The 23,876-nt window shown below is 36.5% G+C and overlaps 2 protein-coding genes across 6 annotated transcripts in view; one reads left to right on the forward strand and one right to left on the reverse strand.

The window, feature by feature from the left end:
• Nucleotides 1–949: 949 nt before the first annotated feature.
• LOC100877050 (midasin) overlaps nt 950–23,876 on the forward strand; it is a 69,900-nt gene continuing 46,973 nt past the window's right edge. Inside the window, exons 1-10 of the mRNA XM_012280148.2 lie at nt 950–1,146; nt 1,420–1,646; nt 1,728–1,967; nt 2,040–5,770; nt 5,836–6,277; nt 6,347–6,707; nt 6,772–7,089; nt 7,147–7,446; nt 7,543–7,767; nt 7,848–7,976. Of these exons, the coding sequence (XP_012135538.2) occupies nt 1,066–1,146; nt 1,420–1,646; nt 1,728–1,967; nt 2,040–5,770; nt 5,836–6,277; nt 6,347–6,707; nt 6,772–7,089; nt 7,147–7,446; nt 7,543–7,767; nt 7,848–7,976 (6,054 nt within the window). The 5' untranslated portion in view covers nt 950–1,065. The remainder of the gene's footprint in view (nt 1,147–1,419; nt 1,647–1,727; nt 1,968–2,039; nt 5,771–5,835; nt 6,278–6,346; nt 6,708–6,771; nt 7,090–7,146; nt 7,447–7,542; nt 7,768–7,847; nt 7,977–23,876) is intronic.
• The window catches only part of LOC100884058 (uncharacterized), a 28,835-nt gene continuing 15,482 nt past the window's right edge, over nt 10,524–23,876 (reverse strand). Inside the window, exons 2-9 of one of the 5 annotated variants that reach the window (XR_013040767.1) lie at nt 20,326–20,527; nt 19,478–19,730; nt 14,338–14,592; nt 13,358–13,459; nt 12,921–13,103; nt 12,203–12,502; nt 11,271–11,511; nt 10,524–11,166 (exon numbers count right to left, since the gene is read on the reverse strand). Coding sequence is in view for 4 of the 5 variants with exons in the window: in XM_076540765.1 (XP_076396880.1) it covers nt 11,104–11,166; nt 11,374–11,511; nt 12,203–12,502; nt 12,921–13,103; nt 13,358–13,459; nt 14,338–14,592; nt 19,478–19,730; nt 20,326–20,519 (1,488 nt within the window). In the remaining variant the exon portion in view is untranslated. Of the gene's footprint in view, nt 11,550–12,202; nt 12,503–12,920; nt 13,104–13,357; nt 13,460–14,337; nt 14,593–19,477; nt 19,731–20,325; nt 20,528–23,876 lie in introns of all 5 variants that reach the window. The other 4 variants (XM_076540766.1, XM_076540765.1, XM_003701112.3 and 1 more) reach the window with 4 other exon arrangements.

Genomic DNA, 23,876 nt, shown 5'->3' on the forward strand with positions numbered 1-23,876 from the left:
GCGGCGAATTTTTTGTCCATCAAATGGGCTATTTTTCTATTTTGCTTAATAATTATCCTAGAAGGCTATAGTTACATTCGTTCGATTCCGTAGGCAACAAGGAACAATTCGTATATCTCAGAATTTAGGAAAAGTCCCTAGTTTTCGAGAAAATCGAGATTTTCTGTTCTTGTAGTTCCAACTTTCGCCGCTAGATGGAAGCCAATTTTTTAGTCCATGAAATGGGCTATTTTTCTATTTTCCTTAATAATTGTCCTAACGGGCTATAATTACATTCGTTCGATTCCGTAGGCGATAAGGAACATTTTGTATATCTCAGAATTTCGGAGAAGTCCTTAGTTTTCGAGAAAATCGAGATTTTCTAATTTTGTAGTTCCAACTTTCACCGCTAGATGGACGACAATTTTTTAGTCCATGAAATGGGCTATTTTTCTATTTTCCTTAATAATTGTCCTAGAGGGCTATCATTACATTCGTTCGATTCCGTAGGCGATAAGGAACATTTTGTATATCTCAGAATTTCGGAAAAGTCCTTAGTTTTCGAGAAAATCGAGATTTTCTAATTTTGTAGTTCCAACTTTCACCGCTAGATGGCGCCACTTGTACCGTTTTGGACCGAATTCGACAAAAATTCATTTTCTGGCTTTATTAGGCATCAAAACGCATCAAACCCTAATAGAAATTTGTTTCTAAATGCCTCAGGAACCATACTACGTCGTCAAAGTGCCGAAATATTGTACTTTGCATGTGCTGTAGAATTGGCTGTTACATTCCCTATGTGATTCCTATCTAAAGTAGCCATAAAAACACTACATATTCACTGTACGATTCATGAAATCGTATTTCTTATTAGGGACTTCCCCTACCACCAAAGTTTCCCAACATTCTGTGTGGTACATCACTGTAAACTGCAGACTATAGGGATTTATCTGTAATAAAACTAGGAAGTTGTCACTCTGTCAAACTACCTTCGGATGCAGCCGTCAAAAGCACGTGTTTAGGCTTCCATCGATTTCAACATTTATTCGGCGCTGCACGTGCGGTGCGGTGTTTTGTTATTCAAATATGTTGGCTCAGAATTTGATAACTTTTATAAAAAGAAATGACTATTATATCCAAAAGTTTCCACATTTTCAAACTGATCAGGTAAAAATTTAATTTATGTTGTGGTACTTGAAAATTGTACTCTAACAGTGCGGTGTTTGCATTGTTATTGTTTAATTTTTACTTGTTGATACTGTTTTTTATACTATAAGTTTTAGTGATTTTATCTTATATTTGATAATAACTTTATGCAACATTTATTTTAAGTACTTAAATTATATTGAAGCATCCTTCTGTTAAAGATCTAATTATGATAAATCTTACTAACTTAATATTTACAATTAGTTGGTCCTAATTTATGTTACTGTGTTATAGGAAATGAGCAAGGATGATCAGGAAAAGGTTTTAGATACTTTGCGTGAGTTGTTAATGGATCCAAAATGCACAGAAGATGTTGCTGAATGTTTCCCACAAATACTACTTGCGCTAGTACGATTAAGCATTTCTACTGACAAACTCTCATTTAATGATGGAGATGCTCTTCATAAGTTAAATTCTGTTATATTAGGAAAATTACTTTGTAAAGATCATGACTTATTAACGTAAGTATTTTTATTACAATACTTTTATATATTATACAACGAACAAATTAAAAATTAATATTCATTTTTATTCATGCACAGATTTGTTATGCTTTATTTTGATGCAAATCCAGCTCCATTTGAGTCTGTAGAAAGTGATTACACTCCTTCTTTAAAAAAACGAAATAGAAGAAATCGTGCTTCAATTACAGAAGTATCTGATTATGATTTGGTAACTGCTTGCTACGACATTTTGTGTAGTGCACCAACACATTTCAAATATAAATGGAATTGGTCTAAGTTTTATAAATATCTAACACATGATGATGAAGGTGTCAGATGGTAAGATATACACAATTTCTATAATTGATGACTTCTAGATCAATATACAAATTAATTGTTAATAATCTTTAGGATAGCAATGAATTGCATAGCCATTGTGCTGGGAATGTCAGAATCTTGTTACGTATCACAGGCAAGTGACTTCCTTCCAAAGATCCAGCAGTTATCTATCGAATACAAAAAAGTTAATCAGAATACTACAATATTTACACCCAGCAAAGAAATAGATCATGCTTTCGACGATCTACCTTCAGTAGTATCTATTGGAGGAATTTTACTTCCAAGTTTAAACAAATCCAAAACTAAAAATAAATTGAAGTTAGTTCCAGTACCATCTACACGCAGGAACTTGCAGAATTTAGCTTTTGCAGTATCTTCTAACAAATGTGTGTGTTTACAAGGAGCTGTAGGTTCTGGGAAGACCACACTGGTGGAATTTTTGGCAGAAGCCACAGGCCACAATGCTCAAAATTTTGCAAAAGTACAGTTGGGTGATCAAACAGATTCAAAGATGTTATTAGGAATGTACAGATGTACGGATGTCCCTGGAGAATTTCTCTGGCAACCTGGAATATTAACAGAAGCCGTGTTATCAGGCAAGTGGTTGCTTCTGGAAGACATTGACTGTGCAGCCACAGATGTTATCAGCGTTGTTGGGCAACTTGTAGAAACCAAAACTTTGTCAGTGCCAGGATATAGAGATGCGATACACGCGAAAACTGGATTTCAGTTGTTCATTACCAGGAGATTGACTTCGGGTGGACTGCAAAAGCCACTTCAAATGTCTTTGCCGTTGCAAAAGCATTTTTCTTGCGTCAATGTAGAGCCTTTATCAAAAGAAGAACTGGTCACAGTTGTGCAAACTTTATTTCCATTATTAAACACAGTTGCCACCAGGATCATTGATGTATACCTGTTGTTTTCTGTTGGGAACCATGAAGATGATACTGTAAACACTTTAAGAAATGCTAGACAAATCTCCACAAGGGATTTAATTAAATGGTGCTCTAGAGCCGTCGTTGATTTTAATGTATCTTCACCTACATCGGCATTAAAGATCTTTCAAGACGCATTGGATGTCTTTTGTTGTTCTGTCGCTCATAATGAGCAGCGATTAAATTTGGCGATAGCGGTAGCGCATAAGTTAGGTATCATCAAAACGAAAGCAGAGTACTTTTGTCAAGTACATAAACCTTCGGTAACTCTTCATAAAGAATGTCTCATTGTTGGTAGAGCAAAGTTAAAAATAAAAAAGGCTGATCGGGTGAAAATAGGAACTAAACACTCAAACTTCTCTTACACAAGACCATCTGTTTGTCTTCTGGAACGAATAGCCAGCTGTGTTATTCAAAACGAGCCTGTTCTCTTAGTCGGAGAAACTGGAACAGGTAAAACAACTTGTGTCCAGTACCTCGCGCAGATAACAGGCCATAAATTAGTGGTGATAAATATGAACCAACAAAGTGAAAGCACAGATCTGCTCGGCGGTTATAAACCAGTGGACCTAAAGCTTCTGATTTTTCCAATTCGTGAAGAGTTTGAAATATTGTTCCGCTCTTATTTTGCAATTGAACCAAATCTAAAATTTTTGAATCACATTGGACGTTGCTTTGAAGACAGGAAGTGGAAGACGCTAACTACCTTAATGATTCATAGCACCAGTGCAGCCCTGAAAAGATTGAAGTCATCTCCTAAAAACCAAAGTGAAGTGGAACTTTTGAAGAAGTGGGAAAAGTTGGCACAAAAGTTGGAGAAGCTTCAGTCTCAGGTGCAGAGTCAGTATTCGCTAGCATTCTCTTTTGTGGAAGGCAGTCTGGTGAAAGCACTGAAAAATGGAGACTGGGTTTTGTTGGACGAGATCAACTTAGCTACAGCTGAAACTTTAGAGTGTCTTTCAGGATTACTGGAAGGTTCTTGTGGATCATTATCTTTGTTGGAACGTGGAGATAAAGAACCGATTAAAAGGCACCAAGATTTTGCAATTTTTGCATGTATGAATCCTGCAACAGATGTTGGGAAGAAGGATCTTCCAATAGGACTCAGAAACAGGTTTACAGAATTCTTTGTTGATGAACTCACAGAGAAGTCTGATTTACAACTTCTAGTAAACTTATACTTAAAGGACTTAAACCTTCCATCAGGGAAGGTAGACAATATCGTTAAGTTCTACTTAAATGTCAGAAAAGAGGCAGACTCTAATCTTCTCGACGGGACTGGACATAAACCGCATTACAGTTTAAGAACGTTATGTCGTGCTTTGAGTGTATCAGCACAAAATCCTTGTGCAAATGCGTTGAGATCTTTGTACGAGGCGTTTTGTCTAAGTTTCCTAACACAGTTGGACAGTGAGTCCTATCCTTTGGTGCAAAGAATGATTGTGAAAACCCTCCTGGGTGAGAAAGCTGTAAATGCAATCATTGGAAGCCCAATTCCAAGACCACGTGGTCCAGCTGAGAGCTTTATTTGCTTTGAAGGATACTGGATTCCTAAAGGTGACCTTGATCCAGAAGTGCCAGAAAACTACATACTTACAGACACGGTGAGACAAAATTTAAAGGATTTAGTGAGAGTAGTGTCTATTGGAAAAATGCCTGTGCTATTGCAAGGTGACACTTCTGTTGGAAAAACCAGTTTGATAACATACCTCGCAAAAGCTTCAGGACATACTTGTGTTAGAATTAACAATCATGAACACACTGATCTCCAAGAATATGTGGGTACCTATGTAGCTGATGCAGCAGGGAAGTTAGTTTTCAAAGAGGGTATTTTAGTGAATGCTATGCGCAAAGGATATTGGATAATATTGGATGAGTTAAATTTAGCACCCAGCGACGTTCTAGAAGCCTTAAATAGAGTTCTTGACGACAACAGAGAACTGTTTATTCCAGAAATTCAACAGGTGGTTAAAGCACACAATAATTTCATGCTTTTTGCTACTCAGAATCCTCCAGGGTTGTATGGAGGAAGAAAAGTGCTTTCACGTGCGTTTAGAAACAGATTTGTTGAGCTACACTTTGATGAGATCCCAGCAAAAGAGCTTCAGGTGATACTACACAAGAGATGCAAAATGCCAGAGACATATTGCAAGCAAATAATCAGTGTGATGACAGAGCTTCAAATAAGAAGGAAGAGCACAGCAACTTTTGCTGGAAAGAAAGGATTTATAACTCTGAGAGATTTGTTCCGGTGGGCTGAAAGGTATCATCTTGCACCGGATACTGGAGGCAAACTGTATGACTGGAGTCAACATCTGGCTGATGAAGGATACTTGGTCTTATCATCCAAGGTCCGCCATTCAGAAGAGTGCTTGGAAATTATACAAGTCTTGAAGAAACATCTGAAAAGAGATGTTGATCCAGATGCACTATTTTCACTCTCTGAGAAAACTTCATCTGTAACTAGATCAATTTTGGAGACACTTTTGTCAAAGAAAATTCCAGGATTTGATCATATAGTATGGACATATCAAATGCGCAAAATGGCAGTGCTCCTTTCAAAGGCCTGTGAATTTAAAGAGCCTGTCCTATTGATTGGTGAAACAGGAGGCGGCAAAACTACAGTTTGTCAACTTCTCTCTGTAATTAGGCAACAAGAACTCAGTATTGTTAACTGTCATATGCACACTGAAGCTTCAGATTTCCTTGGAAGCCTCCGTCCTGTGAGAGAGCACAAAGAAAATCAGAAACTGTTTGAATGGGTAGATGGTCCCTTGGTAAAAGCTATGAAAAATGGAGGTTTCTTCTTGGTGGATGAAATTTCTTTAGCGGATGACAGTGTCCTTGAACGACTGAACTCTCTTTTGGGTAATTATTCATCTTATAAAAATTAATCTTGCTATTCATAAGACAACGATTGTTTCATTTCTCAGAGCCCGAACGAAAGCTTCTGATTGCGGAGAAGCCATCAGCTGAAGAGAATGCAACGGTCACTGCACATGAAAACTTCATTTTTGTCGGGACAATGAATCCTGGCGGTGATTACGGCAAAAAGGAACTGTCACCAGCTCTCAGAAACAGATTCACCGAAATTTGGTGTGAAGGATGCGTTTCATTTGATGACTTCAAAAGTATCATGGTACATAATCTACATCAAGAGTTCAAAGAAAGCGTTTCCACCGCTGTGATAGAATTTCTTAAATGGTTACAAACTACAGAGATAGGAAGAAAGCTTGTTGTCAGCGTCAGAGACATACTCACTTGGGTGAACTTCATCAATTGTTGTAAAGACTTGGAGATAGGAGATGCTTTCTACCATGGTGCAGCATTGAGCTACATCGATGGACTTGGTTCTGGCTTGACTGCCATCGAAAAGTAACTAATTTAATATCATAATATGTTATGATCAAGCTAACCTAACCTAACAAACTAATTATGTTTCAGTTCAAAGAAATTGAAGGAGTTTAAGAAATCGTTACTGAAGTTCATTGAACATCAAGTACAGACCACACTGAAGTCAAAGTTAATATTGAACTGTGAGAAATTTGATGTCGAAGATCGTGAGGATAAATTTGGAATAAATCCATTTTATGTGAGGAAAGGCAGTGAAGAAATATCAAACATAGGATTTTCTTTCACAAGTCCCACAACTAGGATGAATACCCTGAAGGTGCTACGTGCTCTGCAACTGAAGAAACCAATCTTACTGGAAGGTAGTCCAGGAGTTGGAAAAACTAGTTTGGTTTCTGCATTGGCAAGAGCATCTGGACATCGTCTTCTTAGACTGAATCTCAGTGATCAAACTGTATGTACTTCTTTCTGTAGTGACATGTTATTTATTTGTTTATTATATTTATCAACGCATACAGGATATTTCGGATTTGTTTGGAGCTGATTTGCCAGTGGAAGGAGGAAAGCCTGGAGAATTTTCTTGGACGGATGGTCCTTTCTTGAGAGCCCTTAAAAATGGAGACTGGATTCTTCTCGATGAATTGAATCTTGCATCGCAGTCGGTTCTTGAGGGACTCAACGCTTGTCTTGATCATCGCGGTGAAGTTTATATCCCCGAACTGGGAATGACTTTCATCGTGAAGCCAGGAACTAGGTTATTCGCTTGCCAAAATCCTCTTCGTCAAGGTGGTGCTAGAAGAGGACTGCCAAAATCGTTTTTGAACCGTTTTACTCAGGTAGTTTCCTAATTAAACAATGAGATATTTCTAGACCTAATAGTTTGTTTCCTTTAGGTTTTTGTGGATACTCTTGAGCAAAGGGACTTGAAGTTCATTTTGAACAGCCAGTTTCCAAAAATTCCAGAAGAATTATTAGACAAGATGATCCAATTCAATGAAGAACTTAGCTCTCAAGTAGGAATTACTTGGGGACATCTAGGATCACCCTGGGAAATGAATCTCAGGGATGTCACCAGATGGTGTGAAATAACCATGTCAGCTTCTGAACGGAATCCAAGCAAGACCTTTAATCCTGGAAACGGTGCTAAGCTGATTTATGTCGACAGAATGAGGACACACGAGGATAAGAATAATGTAAGATAAATTGTGAACAGTTTTCAAACTTAATCTTCTTATATTGTCATTCGATATTTAATGAACAGAGTAATCGATTCAATTTTCAAATTACAGGTAATTGAGATATATAACAGTATATTCTCCCAGGATAAGTATCCTTTGCCAAACCCAGAGTTTCCAATCCACATAACAAGAGAGAAAGTCTTCCTGGGGGATGAAATACTAGACCGCAGTGACTCTGCGGTGTACGAAGACGATGATTTATTGCTCCTGAGGGAACAGAAAACTGTTGTCAGGAGTCTCGCGCAATGTGTTAACATGAATTGGATGACCATCCTTGTAAGTGCTTCGTGAATAACAAATGATGCTTTCATAAAATGCACAGTTACTTTTCATGAAGTCATTGAATTTAATAACAGGTTGGGGGATCTGGAACCGGAAAGAGCAGCCTCGTCCATCTTTTGGCAAACCTAGCCGGACAAAAGCTGAAATCAGTCGTTATTAATTCCGCGATGGACACCACTGAAATCTTAGGTGGCTTCGAACAGGTAAGTCATTTTATAATAAACAGTGTTGTTTAATTCTTGATGTACATAATTCTTACTATTCAAATATTGTGGTACGATTGTATGCAAGTAAGGCTTTTTACAGTCATCAGTAGATAAAGAAATAAGCATCCTATGACCTATTTGTTCATATCCTTTAATGTGAGGATCAGAACTTGTACTTCTAGGTTAGGTTATCATTAGGTCCCTATACTGTCCCTAGATTTTCCCAAAATTTTCTCTGGATTCTTGTCCTCTACACTTACTGTTGCTGAAAAAAAGCCTGTGTTGCATTACAATGTACAAAAATCATGTTCATAACATTGACACGAATATAATTTCCATTATAAATGTATATATTTTGTAATGAGAACATGTGATGATTGCTGCTGTCAAAGATAATCTATCATTTATTTACACATTAAGTGACATCGATTTATAATTTTATAAACGCAAGTAATGTTGTATAATCAGCGATATAAATATTGCAATCAGTTTTTCGGACGACCTTTCTGTAATAGCTATTCAATCTGCCAGGCACCATTTATTAATGGACTTACATTAGTATCCTTAACGTTACCATTGTTTGGTTAACATTCATTTGTTAATAATTAATGATTAAGTCTAGTCTTTCAATAGAAATTGACATTGTTTCAGGGATTTTCCGGACCTAATCTTTTTCTATTCACTTAGATTCAAAAAAATAAACACATTGTTATGAAAATATTCACAATATATATTTTTTTAAAATAAAGAGATACAAATTATTTATATTTTTTAGAATTAATTTAATTATAAAACAGCAGTCCTTACAATCTAAACTGATATATTTATTACAACTACAAAAATATTTATGATCAAAGAAAATCTGAGGAAGGAAGAAACATTTTTATCAGAAAATGAAAGTATATTAAATGACAAGCTCATAATTTTCATCTGAACTATTTATTGGAAATACAAAACACATTTAACAAAGTTAAAAAAATTTAAGGTAATTAGTATATTCTTCTAAATTAAATATCCATCAAAATTGTATGTAAAGCTTGAGACGATATTGAACGATTTCTATCTGAAAATTGTCTTCATTTTAATTATACAAATTTCGTTAACTAATTCAAATAAGGATACATACTATTTTTGTTGAACATCTTTTTTCTCTGGGAATTCAATATAGACTTCTATACAGAATTTTATATTGAATTATAGTACATCGCAGAACAAAGAACTAATTTAAAACATTCAGGCATGAGGCTCGTGCATTTAAATATGTACTTAAAGTATATTAGAAAATGCACGTCCGGAAATCCCTAAAGTTTTGCATAGAAAATATATATATGTATATAATTATATATTAGATACATGTACACATATACAGGGTAGCTGTTGAGTTTTTAGTATTTCAATTTTATTTTTCAAAGCATTGCTTGCAATTGTTTGTACTTGAAATAAACAATCTATCTACTTCTGTATCCTATAATTTATGATTATAACTTACTAATCTTGTTACTTAAAGTTTCGATTCTTCCAACTCCCTGTACATGTACATATGTGCTCTCATTTATGTATATATATTTGTATAATAGGTGTATAACAACGATAATAGTATTAATAACAATACTGGTAAATAATATAGTAATAAGAATCGAGGAGCATGAACCTCGATCAGTTGAGTCCCCAGTTGAATGGAAAGCTCATCCAAAGGTGCAGACTACTTAATTTATCCTAATTAATTATTTAAAGCTAATTGGTGCACCTAATATTTCGATTTACATTAAAGGAACTATCATTTGTCGATGACTCTGTCTCCCTACTTTTATTGTGCCGTTATTGGCGATGCCTAAATAGACAAAACATTTAAAAGCTTTAGAAGTTTTACATGAAAACATGCTTAATGATCACCTAAAGAATCTTTTTTGCTTGTGTGTTTTGGCAATTATCGAATACTATTCTATGGTTCTTAGATGAATCTGTTTGGCAACATTTCTTCATTTCTTCTTTTGGAGGAATATGGTTATGCTTGATGTACCAACATTTGAAAGTGAACGTTTTGAGGGAGTAATTTTGAAGGAGGAACCACTCATTGAAGGTTTAACCCTTTGAACATTGTAGGTTTACTTTTCTTCAAGCAGTTAGTGCAGTTTTAAATATACAGATTATGTCCAAGTGACTCTATATGGATACTGAATACCTGGAGATTACTATGAGGTGTATGAGGCTGACACATTGCTTTTTACTTTGATTAGGTGCAAAGGGTTAAACATCTTACGTATAAGAAATAAACCTTTGATGTAGGTGATGGAAATTTTTGTATCTTTCAATGAGAGTTAAAAGTCAGTATACCGTTTATACATGAAAATCATTGGATCATTTTTGTGGAATGGAGCTTTTGAAGAATCAATTTTGAGAATCATTTTGTATGACTTTCAAAATTGATTTTCTTAAATATATTTCCAGAAACAAATAATTGATGTTGCAAAAGTTTCTTGATTAACAGGGTGGAATCCTTGCATGCTCAAAAAAATGGCAAACTTAAAAGCAAATAACCATGGATCATTTCAATTGATTTATTCACTCTTTTGTTGTAACATATGTATACGTTTAATATCACTTAGGTCCACCTTTATCATTGATAACTGTTAATAGTTAATATGTTTATATATAAGACACATTTCCAGAAGTATTGTTCCACATATTTGTTAATATTAACCCTTTCAGCATTAAGTGGATTTGTTTAATAAGATAAGAAGCTTGTTATTTAATATTAGATGTTCCAGAATTAATTATGTAATATCTTAATGGAAGTTTATTGGATATGTATGTTACTCTGCTTGATCAGAATAGATTTGGATAATGATACTTGGCACATTTACATCAAGTTGTGCTTGTTAAAAAAAAATATGAAGTAACCATGTACTAGACTTAAAGATGAAATATCTTCATAACTAGAAATTTAGAAATCTGGCAATCTAAGAGTTAAATTTGACAATCCAAAAATTTGTACTGTGTTTACATACTTGAACTGCTGAAAAGGTTAACGTTTGTAAAAAAAATTATACTTATTGTGTGGTTATAATATAATGAACGTTCCATTAAAATTGCCGCCGCAATTGGATGATGGTGATCTTGAAATTCACACCTGCGAACCGTGTACCGACTTTCGACTCTCACTATATACAAAAAATCTCTTCATCGACTGCAACAAAAAGTTGGATGAGAAGATCATTATTATTACCCGTAATCAACATCAAAACACAGATTACTTTGAAAACTCGACAAAGATTCCTCAATTCAACATACATCATTCAATCGGAATGTTTTCCTCTTTCAAAACAAACAAAAACAAAAGAACGGAACAAGTTCATTCGCTAGGTAAATCGCTGCTAGTGGGGCTGACATTTACTTTCGTATCGTTCACCGTCAACGGGGGTGGTAACAAAATGCTCGATCTTCTACTAACGTCTTCGTCGTAAACGGTCGACGTGCTTTTCGATCTTGAAACCAGAGTCCACGGATCCGGTGGTACGATCATTGCGTCGTCCTGTACGTTAATTCCGCGATTAATTACGATTAGTTAAGCTTGAACAGAAAGTGTAGAAAAGGACACCTTTAATAATGACGCACATTAGAGACGGACGAGTAGTTGCATGCGAATCGTGCTGAATTGGTACCTTATCGTCACGTGACATTACTTTGCGTGAAACTCAGTATCGTTATTTTATTATGGACCATGCAATATTGACAGGAATTTTTGAAAATGCGACGATCGTGCAGGATTATCATTCTAGCAATATTTGGAGTACCCTAGGTAAATTGCCGATTTGAATTCTTTTTAGAATATTACAAATAAAATTTGTAAATTCAAATTTGGTAATTTCTTAACCTACAAATTTTACAGATATGCTCTCTTCAGTTCTAAGAACTGTCATATACCCATGACAATATACCGGAAGTAGAGAAGTGAAAAATAAAAACACAAAAATATGACAATAAAACATGCAATAAAAAGCGCACTACCAAAGCTGTCAACAGTGAATTTTTCTAAATAACTTCGAGGCGTATAAAAGTCGATGAAAACTAAAGTAAATGAATTTTCTACCGTTCAAATATCAATATCAGGAAAGTACTATCGAAAAGTCATTCCGTGCCCAAACGTGCAAAACATCTGGTTGGTTCATTTCGCAAAGCGATCGAGAAACCCTCTTCAGGTTCTTTGAAAATATTTTCAATACCAGTAAGTGTTTGCCGGTGGGTGGCAAGGGAGGTTTCAGTAGGGCGACGTCCGTTAGGTCCGGGCAAGTTGTGGGCGGCACAACGGGCGGCTCGGGGGGCGAGGGCACGGCATCAATCGGCTCCTGGTATCGTGGAGGCTGAACGACCTCCACCGGGATACTTGGACCCAGAATCCAGCTGGCGATTATCTCGCAACATCCGCAGAAAAACTCGGATAATCCTTGTCGTAGTCCTCGGTGAAGGCTCAAGAACAACACCGGGTTCACGAAGGCGTGGACGTACGCGATATGTAGTGTCACCTCAAATTTCATTATTCTCAGTTTTTACACTTTCTATTATTTTCTTATATTTATTATATTTAAACTTACTCTTTTATTATCAATTTTTTACACTCAAATCCTACACTTTGTCAAGTTTCATATTTTCTGCTGTTCATTTTGTAATTTTAACAATTTTTCTTTCTACGATTTTCTATTTTCAGATGGACAAATTTTATACTGAAGTTTGAGTTTGGAAAGTTTGCAGATTTTTAAGTTTACACAATTGCAAGTTACAATTTGTTGCAATTTCAAGTTGCAATTTGTATAATTTACAATTTGTTGCAACTTCAAGTTACAATTTATATAATTTACAATTTGTTGCAATTATAAATTTACAGATTTCGAAATCCCTGAAGCTAAAGTTCGAAAACAAAAGCGTTGTTGTATGACACGTTACCTCATAGCCAGTAGGATTTCCTATGCTAGGATGATCCACCAAAGTGACGAAGAACAATGGTCCCCAAAAGATTCCGTATGCGGCCGTGATCACCAGAAACATTTTCACCCTCTGCACCCCCTCCCTTTCCATTCTCTTCAAGTAGTTTCTCATTTTGCGGTGTTCCTCTGCTGCTCCACTTCTCTGAAGTAATACTTCTTTATTTTAGTGGGTTGATAGAGCGATGCTGTGTTTAGTGCAACTACTGTATATATACACACACAGCATATGTATATTTCCCCGATAAAACAACGATAAATGAACGTGTCTATAGACACAATTTCATCCTCTCTTGCTACGACCATCGATTACGTATAAACTTTCGACAAACTTGTCAATTTGGGTAAATATTTCTTTATCAGAATTTTTGACAGAACATAATATAATTATTTCGTTACCTTGGGCGTGCCGTTCGCAGATGCAGTAGAATTTTCAGGAACCGCGTTTGTTTGCTGGTTTCCGGTCGTGTTCACGAGAATCGTCAGCAGCGCTACTTTAACCTGTTAAAAAATTATTTTCCATGAAAAATTAAAAACCTCCCCATGAACTCGGTAAGCTTATTCAGGTGATATCTGTCGGAGTAAGATTTCGTACAAGGTTCAAAATTAGTAAAAATAAATCGCCCCCCTAAACGTGTCAAATAGGAAACCCATTTCGATTTTCAATACCTCAACGAAATCGACGCGTGACAAACCCCGCGGTTCTTTTATGCGACAGATATGGAAGACGAATGACAGGAAAAGTGAAACAGACACCGATAGCGACAGCACTGCGGACAGTTTGTAGTCAGACTCATTTTCGAACCAATGTATCAAACTCTGTTTACCCTTGGACAGCTTTCGTCTCCAATTTATAGACAGATTTGACCCAATTGTTATTTTATTACTCGATACATTTTATATACTCGATTTTAGCTTTTTACTCAAAATCAATGGTACGTAATGAACATCCAATTAAACCTTGTCATACAATGACGTGTGAGACGCACTTGACGTGACGCACAGTGCAATACAGAATTGACGTAATATTCGAACTCTGTTAATTATTGCAGCAGTAAATAGTTTGACGAAGAAATAAATCACACGGCAAAGGATTAACAAAGTCTCCTGAATTTTGACAAATTTTCGACAAGTCTAAAATATCGAAATACGAGACATTTTTCCCCCGTTTCATCATTTAGTCTGACCCAGTATCCAAGGGTTATAGAAAGACTAAACATCCCCTTTCCGACTGCAACAATGATAAAAAAGGAATGTCACGGCACAAAGATTTCTTTTATCGCGATACACGTGTCCGCGTCTTTGTATCCTGTAGGCAAGAAAGGATAATGCATGCAAAACAGGGTGCGGCCTCTCGAAAACAAGGATGGAATACGTACCGCCTCGACGTTGGCCTTCGTCAGATCTTTATGCAGTTTTCTGAGGTGTATGAGAGTGAGAGCGACGCAGATCATGTTGATGGCGATCCACAGCACGTTCAATATGTAATGACGGAAAGGACCGTGTACCAACGGGCAACTCGGGGCGTTGTGCCCTGATTCCGTATTCGCTGCTAGAGCACCACTTAGAAACGTCGGACCCAGATTAATCGTGATGCTCGCGAACCATATCATGAACGTGCCGAATAACACGCACTGAAACAATATTCAGACACCGTCTTAACAACCCTTTCTCGGATATTAATTTCGGGGATGCGACCCGAAAATTGCCAGCTCGGGCTTAGGCAGCCTCCGAACTTCCTAAATGCTTCGAATATGTCGGGATTCGCTGTATTCAGCTATTGTAATGGAATTTTAGATAGGGTATTACGGATTACGGATTAGTCTATAATGTTGTTTCGTGCATTCTGCTGGGATTGTTTTGATAGTTTACTACTCCAGAGGACTTCATTTTGAAATCTGGTTTCGACTCGATTTCTTTGATCATTTTACATATTCTCAAACTTGTTTTCTGACTTTATTGTACAAACTAACTTCAGTTTTTAAGTACTCATCCACATGTAACATCTCCATGTATGTAGGGATTTCTTTGATCACTTTACATATTCTCAAACTTGTTTCCTAACTTTATTGTTCAAACTAACTTCAGTTTTTAAGTACTCATCCCTGCATCCACATGTAACATCCCCATAGAAGTGGGGTCCACAATGTAACTACAGCCTAAATTCTCATCCAAGGTAATATAACAACAAGGCAATATAGTCCCCATAATGGTCCTCGCACCTCACATGCAAAATATCTCCACACAAATAAATATGAAAGACACATCCAAGTGTAAACTACATATGAATTAGGTATATTCCCAGTATAAATGAATTCTGACGAAATCCAAAAGTGCATAAGCTGTCATAAATAGTAGGAAATCAGCGGGTGAAGGTGATACGAACACCAGAGACCGGTGACGCCCGTAAATTGCTGTGTACACACAGGGCGGAGTGTGTACGTATCGTATGCAGAGGCTGTGAAGGGTTCTCTTTCTGAAGCGGAAGTGAAAATAGGAAGAGTGGCTCGGTGAGCGGAGAAACGGAAAGGGCGGAGAGGATATAATGGGAGCGTGTCACATGCATTGTTAGAACGAATTCAGCGGAGGGGTCGATTGCGGTGGTAAACTGTCCGCGACGGAATGACGCTGGCTTTCACCGCGGAATTAATTGTGACATCCAGTTTATTCGAGGTCTTTTGTCGATAGCCTCGATTAACCGGCTACCACGTATTAATCGGAGTTTTAATTGATATCGGATATCTGTCTCAACTGTTCCTTCGTTACCGTTTCGACTTCTTAAATTTGCTTTTAATTGAACGATAATGTATTCGAGCGGGTTTGCAGAAAAAGTGTGTACAGTGGAGATATCGTTTTGTTTGCTTTTAATTATTTTATTCAAACGAGACGGGTGACATTTTTTATACCCTGGGTCGTAAATATGGGCGATATAGTGCGGTCGTAAATGTCGGTATAACATGGTCGTGCATGGTAAAGTACACACGTTATTTATGAATTGATGCGTTTCTATACTGTGTCCGAATTTCCAAATATCGTCGTTTTTAAAATCGGTCATTAAATCTGGGCTGCGGTGTCGAAATGGTCAAATTTACGTCAAACGAAATTTACGAGCTCGCTATATTGCTATGGTCATTATACCGCATTACCGAGTGTGCCAATAATTTTTGTAGCCAGTGTTAGTCCAAGTTACGGGCGTGCATCGATAAATAACTTTCGGCTATCGTTTCGTGCAGGTGTTACGTTCAATTATTAAACTTGTTTCAATTTTGCGCGGAACTGTAGTTAGATCGATCCGTAACTCGGGCTACGTTCAAAGGCACTTTGTGTCACTTAAAGCATCGTAATTGAGTTAAACGAGACGTGGCCACGAAAGTGCACATATGTACACGATGGAAAACGTAATTTCTCGAAGGAAAGAAGAAGTTGATTTATGGGAAACCCTTTTGGGATTCTGGTTCCTTTTGAATTGAAACGAGACGACCGTTACTCTTGGAATTAGTCGGGGGAAATTCAGTTCGTCTGAATCAGAAAATAACTTCTTCTCTCTTGGGAATTGCTTTCAGTGGTCCAATGATAATTAGAATGTGGCACGTATAATCGAGCTGGGGAACGTGATCTGATCAGAATTAGCCGTTCTGTGTCAAGAACACTTATTAGAAGTAGATTTTAGGTTAATTATCTGGTTGTCAGTTACGTGCTTTTCATTTATTTAGTCGTTACTCGTGTAACTATTACTTATGTAGCTGTCAGTTATATAGCTGTTACTTGTGTACTTGTATTGGTGTTATGTAGGTGTCACTGATGCAGCTGTTGCTTATGTAACCGCCACTTATCTAGTTGTCAGTTATGTAGATGTCACTTATGCCACTGTCACTTATGTAGTTGTCACTTATCTAGCTGTTACTTATGTATTTATGTTGGTGTTATGTAGGTGTCACTGATGCAGTTGTTACTTATTTAACCGCCACTTATCTAGTTGTCAGTTATGCAGATATCGCTTATATAATTGTCACTCAAGCAGCTGTCACTCATTCGATTATTGAATTACCTTATGTATTCATTAAATATAGCTATCACTTATGTCATTATTAAGCTATATATTCCTACAGTCATTCACATAGCAGTCACTTAAGTAACTGCCACTTATGTGGCTGTCAGTTACGTAGATGTCACTTAAGCAGCTGTCACTCATTTGATTATTGAATTACTTTATGTATTCATTAAATATAGCTATCACTTATGTAATTATTAAGCTATATATTTATACAGCCACTTACGTAGCGGTCACTTATGCAGCGATCACTTAAGTAGCTGTCACTTATATTCTTATTATACATACAGTCATCAGTTAAACATAAGTCTGCCGTACCACAAATGTCATTTTCTATACCTTTTACGTTATATTCACTAAATACCTATTTTCATACTAAACACGCGATACATGTTAGTTACGATACCTTAATGATAACGTTCCATTTCATATGTATTAATGTAATAATAATTATGATTTCTATAAATGAGCATTATCTGCGTGTCGTGTTTATATCATCGATCGTATTTACTCTCTTCCTTTTTCCATCACTTCGTCCCCGTTGAAAGGTATCTTCATTCATACAAGCAGGCTCTTCACACTCGCACGCGGAGATAGATACATATTTTGTGATATTCATTCTTTTAATTAAAGCATCCATTTGCTGCGCTCGCTTCCGCTGCTGGGTACTGCAGGTGGTAATAAAACTGATAAGATCAATATCTCTAGGTAGAAGAATAGAGCCGGAAAATTTAGAAAATTCTAAATTTAAAAATTGGAAACTTGTAAACTGTGCTGGAAAATGATCTCAAATTAAAATCGTTATGATTATAAGATTTTTATATTCCTAGATCCACATCTTTGTACCTCTGTGTCCCTATGACCCTGTTATTCTAAAGTACGAGTGTGACTGAAACGTAGTCACCTCCTGGAACACGTTAGTATTAGCAGTTGGATTAGGTTCCTCAGAGTCGGGAAATGGCCGTTGATGAATTTAACTGCAATACCAGCAGAACGTTAGTAATATTTTCCTTTTGAACTTAACCCAAGAGCCTCAAACAGTATTAACCGCAATTCTGGAGTTGCTTAACTCTTCACATTAGGAAAGCTTCCTGCGACGCTGAAGATAACGTAGACTCTAGATTACTAGATTTCAACTTTCCAGAACTTCCAATCAGTTTAAGCGATGATGGCTTAATATTACACGTGTCTCACGCGTATGGACTTCAAGCGATTATATTTAAAAGTAGATCAAAATAGAAATACGTGGAAAATAGGAGTGCAGTCATAATTTAGTTGTTTCACGTTATATTGCCGTTTACGGAAAATCCAATTTCCAAATTCATTTTCAAGATTTCTGAGTTGTCAAACTTGCAGCTGTGCAAACTTGCAGAGTTTAAATTCTCTCTTCTCAAGTCTCATTTTAAATAATTTAGTTGTTTCTCGTTATATCGCCGTTTAAGGAAAGTCAGTCCAATTTCCAAATTCATTATTTTCAAGATTTCTAACTTCTCAAACTTGCTGCTGCGTAAGCTTGCGGAGTTTAAACTCTCTCTCTCCGCCTCTCGTTATATCGCCGTTGAGTACCATAATCACGTCCACCGCAATATGGGGAAAGTTTATCGTATGCAATAGGTGCATACCAAAGTTTCTATCGTTATACAATAATTAGTAGTGCAAGTACTTTAATGTAAATTTTGCCTACAGGGTATGACCAAAGCATCAGTTAATACTTAATAGAAAAGCATCCGATTGATGCAAACATCTGTTTTTATCCGGGAATTGGAACTTATTTACGATCGAACCGGAACACACCGCCACAGTTTGCTGTTCCAAATTAAAATACGGTTGTTCAACCAATAACGTGATCGATCGAGCAGACTCGGCTAGTAAGGACGATCGTTCCATTGTAAATTTTCCCCGTGGCTGGAATTTCCTTGTCCACGAAGTTTCTCCATTATCAGACCTCTTTTCCTTCGCTCGTTTGGAATTTCTCTTCGGAATATTCCTTCGATAGAGTTTTATTACTGGACAAATCTTCTTGTAATTAGATTGTTCCTATTTTCGTTGCCGTACCTTTGCCATTCCTCCATTTTTTCACGTTTATCCACTTTACTTTCCCTATTTCGTGCTTCGATTCACCTATTCTCAAATTTATAGCTCTGATCGATGCGGCACCTCGGAAAATACGTATACTTCCATATTTCCAGGTCATGATTGATCACTATTTTCTTTTCCGTGTCGTCAAATAAGTGTTTTACAGCTGTGAATCCTCGGAGAATGCTTTCGAGCCTTACCTCGAGTTTATAGTCGTAATTTTATTGACCACCTAACGCACTATTCGGGAATTAACCCGTTCCAGATTAACCCATTAATCCGCAGCGTACGTGGATTCTACGTATCTACACCGTATAGCGAAAATGGGTTATGCGAGATCGATACGGCGAGAAGAATGAGAAAATGTAAATAAAGAATCGAGGAACACTTGCCTGCGGTGAGTCCATCAGCAAAGGGGCCGTCAGATCAGCCTCCTCGTCCGTTTCCGGGAAGATGGGGCTGTCGTTTAGCACCGTCGTCAACATATTCACCGTCGAGACTGTCACCAACAGTAGAAACGCTGTCTCGACCAGGGAACATTTGGTCATCGGTTGACAATTCAATATGCTCGAACCGAGGGGCAATAAAATGGCGGCTCTAGCGCAGTCGACCATCGCCTGATGGAACAGCAGTCCTTGCGACCACCTGGAAATCGTAATCGAATCTTTCATGCGATGTACAATTTTCAAATCCTTTCTATCTTGTGGATTTTTCAGTTTCTATTTAACTTTAATTTAATTCAGTTTAATTTAATTTTCTTCGAGTTAAATTTACAAATATCAGGTTGTCTAATTCAGTTCACTCGACTTCGTTTTCTAGTTTCCGGGTATTCAAGTTTTCCAGTTTCTCAGTTTCCAATTATCTCGGTTTCCCAATCTTCCAACGTCCCGATATAGCCCTCAAATACTCGATAAATGGAGATCTCCCGAGCCGATTTGGCGCCAAATATAAAACAAACTTTGCATTTGAAAATTTATCAAGTCAACAATCGAAATTTTCTTGCAAATTCTATAAATTCCACAAATCGTATGAACTGAAATATTCGTATGTGTCTATATAATGATACATCGTGTTATCATGTAATACAATTGTATAGCATATCACTCAAAGTAGCAGAGTGGCATAAATTAGAATGGCCGTACGCGTGTTTCAAGCACGCTTCACCAGCTACAATGTCCAGTGGTGTACTTGTCACGGTACACGAACCAGGTTGTTCCTCTAAATCTTTCATTGAAATTACCTGCGTAACTGTCGTTTGCCCAGGATCAATGCCATCAGTACAAAGTTAGCTCCCATCCCGAGGGCACCCAGGCTGAATATCAGCGTTGCCTCGGTCGCTCCGCCTGGATGGCACTGAAATACCTTCGTCGCGTTCGACGACACGTTACCGGATGCACCGATTCCGAACCTTAAATTGGCCCCTATCATCGCCATCAATTAACCTGTTCAATCATTTTTATTTGTTAAATACTCGTTCCTAGACAGAGAGATGCATGCTCCTCTGATAAGTCATTCACCATAGGTACCTTTGATCAATGGTTTTGGGTATCTTTTCTATTTTAGGTATTTTTAAATAATTATTTACTGTGTCATTGTTTCTCTGTTTTATGCAGAAAACATTCTGGGAAATTAATTTTGTGTTATATCAATTTATCTGTGGGTATTTTATTATTTTTATGTAGGCAAACATTTTGGAAGAGTTACGTAAACCAATATGGCGGCTACGCGCATGCGCACTGCGTCTGCGCCGATCGTTCACAATTCGATAGAATAATTTAAGTAGTGGTATATTCGACAATTTTGGTATAAATAAATTAATGATTTGTTGTAGGAAATATCCAGTGGAGTTTAATAATATAGTACAAGAATAAATAATGTAATTATATAATGTATTAATGATCTTCATCCTAGACGCCATATTGGATTCAGGTGTACAGAGCACACGTTAATAGAATGACTACATGAAATATAAATTAGAGTTACCAATTTACTTCAGAATAGACTTCACCAAACGTTTATACAAATGTTTAAGATTTATAATTTGCGAAAGTTTCATGTAAATAACGAGAGTGTCAAAAGTTGTCCGACCGCAGTAACATATTGTTGAGGGGATTTAGACGGCAGTTTGTGAGCGACACCATAAATCCTCAGATTCAACAGAACGTGAAGGAAGAGTCTGTATTGCTTTCTTAGACCGCAAATAGAGCAACTTGAGATCGAGTAACCGCGGAGTAAAGCGGTAGTCAGTGAAACAACCGCAAGTAGTACAGCTCAATAGATGCTGCCACTTCATTTCCACTCCTGTATAAACGGTACAGTGACTTGCAAGTATTGTACCGTCTCAGTCAGACGTCGAAAGAAATCTCACGTGTCGATCTACCTTAACTGTTAAGCTAAGTTCGCTTCGCCGAACACGCTAATTGAACCTCCTGTTCTAATCTCAAGACACACATTTATCTAACGGACATTTAACGGGTGTGGGGAAGTAATATGTGTTTTTAGAATTTTTTTTAAATAGAAAATGGATAAGTTTGTTATGTGATCTTGATATTATACGAATTATTGTGTTATTTCATTATTGGAAATTATTTTGTAACTTTGTTATTGCAGAGTTATTTATCTAACGGACAGTTATCTAGTCTGGAGAGGTGATACGTATTTTTTCGAATTTTTTTTAAGAGAAATTGGATAATTTTGTTAATGATAATTGGTCAACTGTCTTTGTTACTTTTACTGTTAATTAAAGTTCATTATAAGACCTTGCTATTGCAGAGTTATTTACCTAACGGACATTTATCTGGTCTGGAGAGGTGATACGTATTTTTTCGAATTTTTTTAACAGAAATTGGATAATTTTGTTAATGATAATTGGTCAACTGTCTTTGTTACTTTTACTGTTAATTGAAATTCATTATATTACTTTGCTTTTATATGAATTATTATATGAGAACTATTTTAAAAGTTTGTTATTACAGAATTGTGACATATTTTTTCTGTTATGAAGTTATAATTTTGTTGTCAGAAAATGGCTGCATTTTAGTGGAGGATAAACTCGTCCTTTTTTGAACTGGGTTACATACTTTTTATTCAAAGGTAGAAACACCTCCTGAATAAAACAGAAATTCCATGCACGAGTTGAGCATCCATCCTGAATTTTCCACCTTCGATCTTTTCACGAGAGCCTATTTTCCGATGCACTGGCTATACTTTTTTACAGTTTCACTTGGAAATTCTCCGGCGGAAAATTTTTGTATGACGTGTCCCAGTGTCGGAGTTACGCGATAACACGTGATCTTGTTTCCCCTGCGCTGATGGAATATCCTTTCCTCGTTTTATCCCTGTTCTGTTTTTTAAAATAACCCGTGTTGCGTGATCTACTTCACGGTTGACCTCCTTTTTCACTCATTTCGTCGCGTTTCGATGCTGGAATCTCGTTAAACTTCATACGTTTTACGTTTGTAATTTACCGTACGGTTTTTTCGTGTGCGTTGGACGAGCCCGTGTGATCTTTCGTTTAAAAGTTTTGATAGAGTCTGTGTATCGGGATTTGGGATTCGAACAATTTATACACAATGTGACGATATTCGGAGCGCTTCAAAATTCGGAGAGTTGTTAAAAACGAGATTGTTTAACGAGGGCAGACTTTTTTAAAAATGGCGGGCATGGATATTAAGTATAATGAAATAGGGGTGAAATGTTTCAACTTCTGTTAAATAAAAATTTGATAAAATTCAAGAAAGTTAGAATTAATTTAATTAATTTAATTCTAAATTTGATAAAATTAGTTAATCAATTAATTTTAATCAATTAATTAATTTAAACTTGAATAATCAGTTTCTATTTTTATTTACAATTGCATGAAATGAATAAAAGTATTTATCAATGTACATTGTAATTAATTTAAATAGAAGTAGAAGATTGAAACGAATAGAATCTTAAATTGAAAGGAAACGGATTCAAATAGAATATTCATGCGTGCGTACGAATATAGAAACGAAGAACGATGAATAATTACCGGTGCGAAGAAAACAAAGGAATTATCGATAATCATAAATCATACATACAGAGGAAGCGTTGATTTTCTAAAAGCTATTTACCTTCAGAATTATTCATCATTTCACATTCAACGGAAGTCAAATAGGATTACAATCGTCGTAATTCATGTTTCATTTGCGATGCGATGTTAAAAATGCGCATTTCAAGTTTCTTTTATATATTTTTATTAGTGCAAATATTATGTGATGAATAACAATTTTCTGCATTTGGGTTTTTAGGGATTTGAGGAGGTTTTTGATTCACTAAATTTTTGAATTTGTAATTTTTACGTTTGCTAAATTCCTGTTCTCTGATCTCCCAAATTCTTGAATTCCAAATTTACTGATTTCCTTATTTGCTAAATTACCGGATTTCTAATTTCCCAAATTCTCAAATCCCCAAATTTACTAATTTCCCCGCTTCCTAATTCCCCAATTTCTCAAATCCCAAATTTGCTAATTTCCCCGCTTCCTAATTTCCCAATTTCTCAAACCCCCAATTTACTAATTTTCCAGCTACCTAATTTCCCAAATTCTCAAATTCCCGGTTTCCTAATTTCCCAAATTCTCAAATCCCCAATTTGTTAATTTCCCAATTTGCTAAATTCCCGGTTTCCTAATTTTCTAAATTCTCAAATCCCAAATTTGCTAATTTCCCCGCTTCCTAATTCCCCAATTTCTCAAACCCCCAATTTGCTAATTTCCCAAATTTCCACATTCCCCAATTCCACGTTCCCACGTTCTCAAGTCCCCAATT

Source organism: Megachile rotundata, chromosome 16 (genome assembly GCF_050947335.1).
Source record: "Megachile rotundata isolate GNS110a chromosome 16, iyMegRotu1, whole genome shotgun sequence".
In the NCBI taxonomy this organism is placed as follows: Eukaryota; Metazoa; Arthropoda; class Insecta; order Hymenoptera; family Megachilidae; genus Megachile; species Megachile rotundata.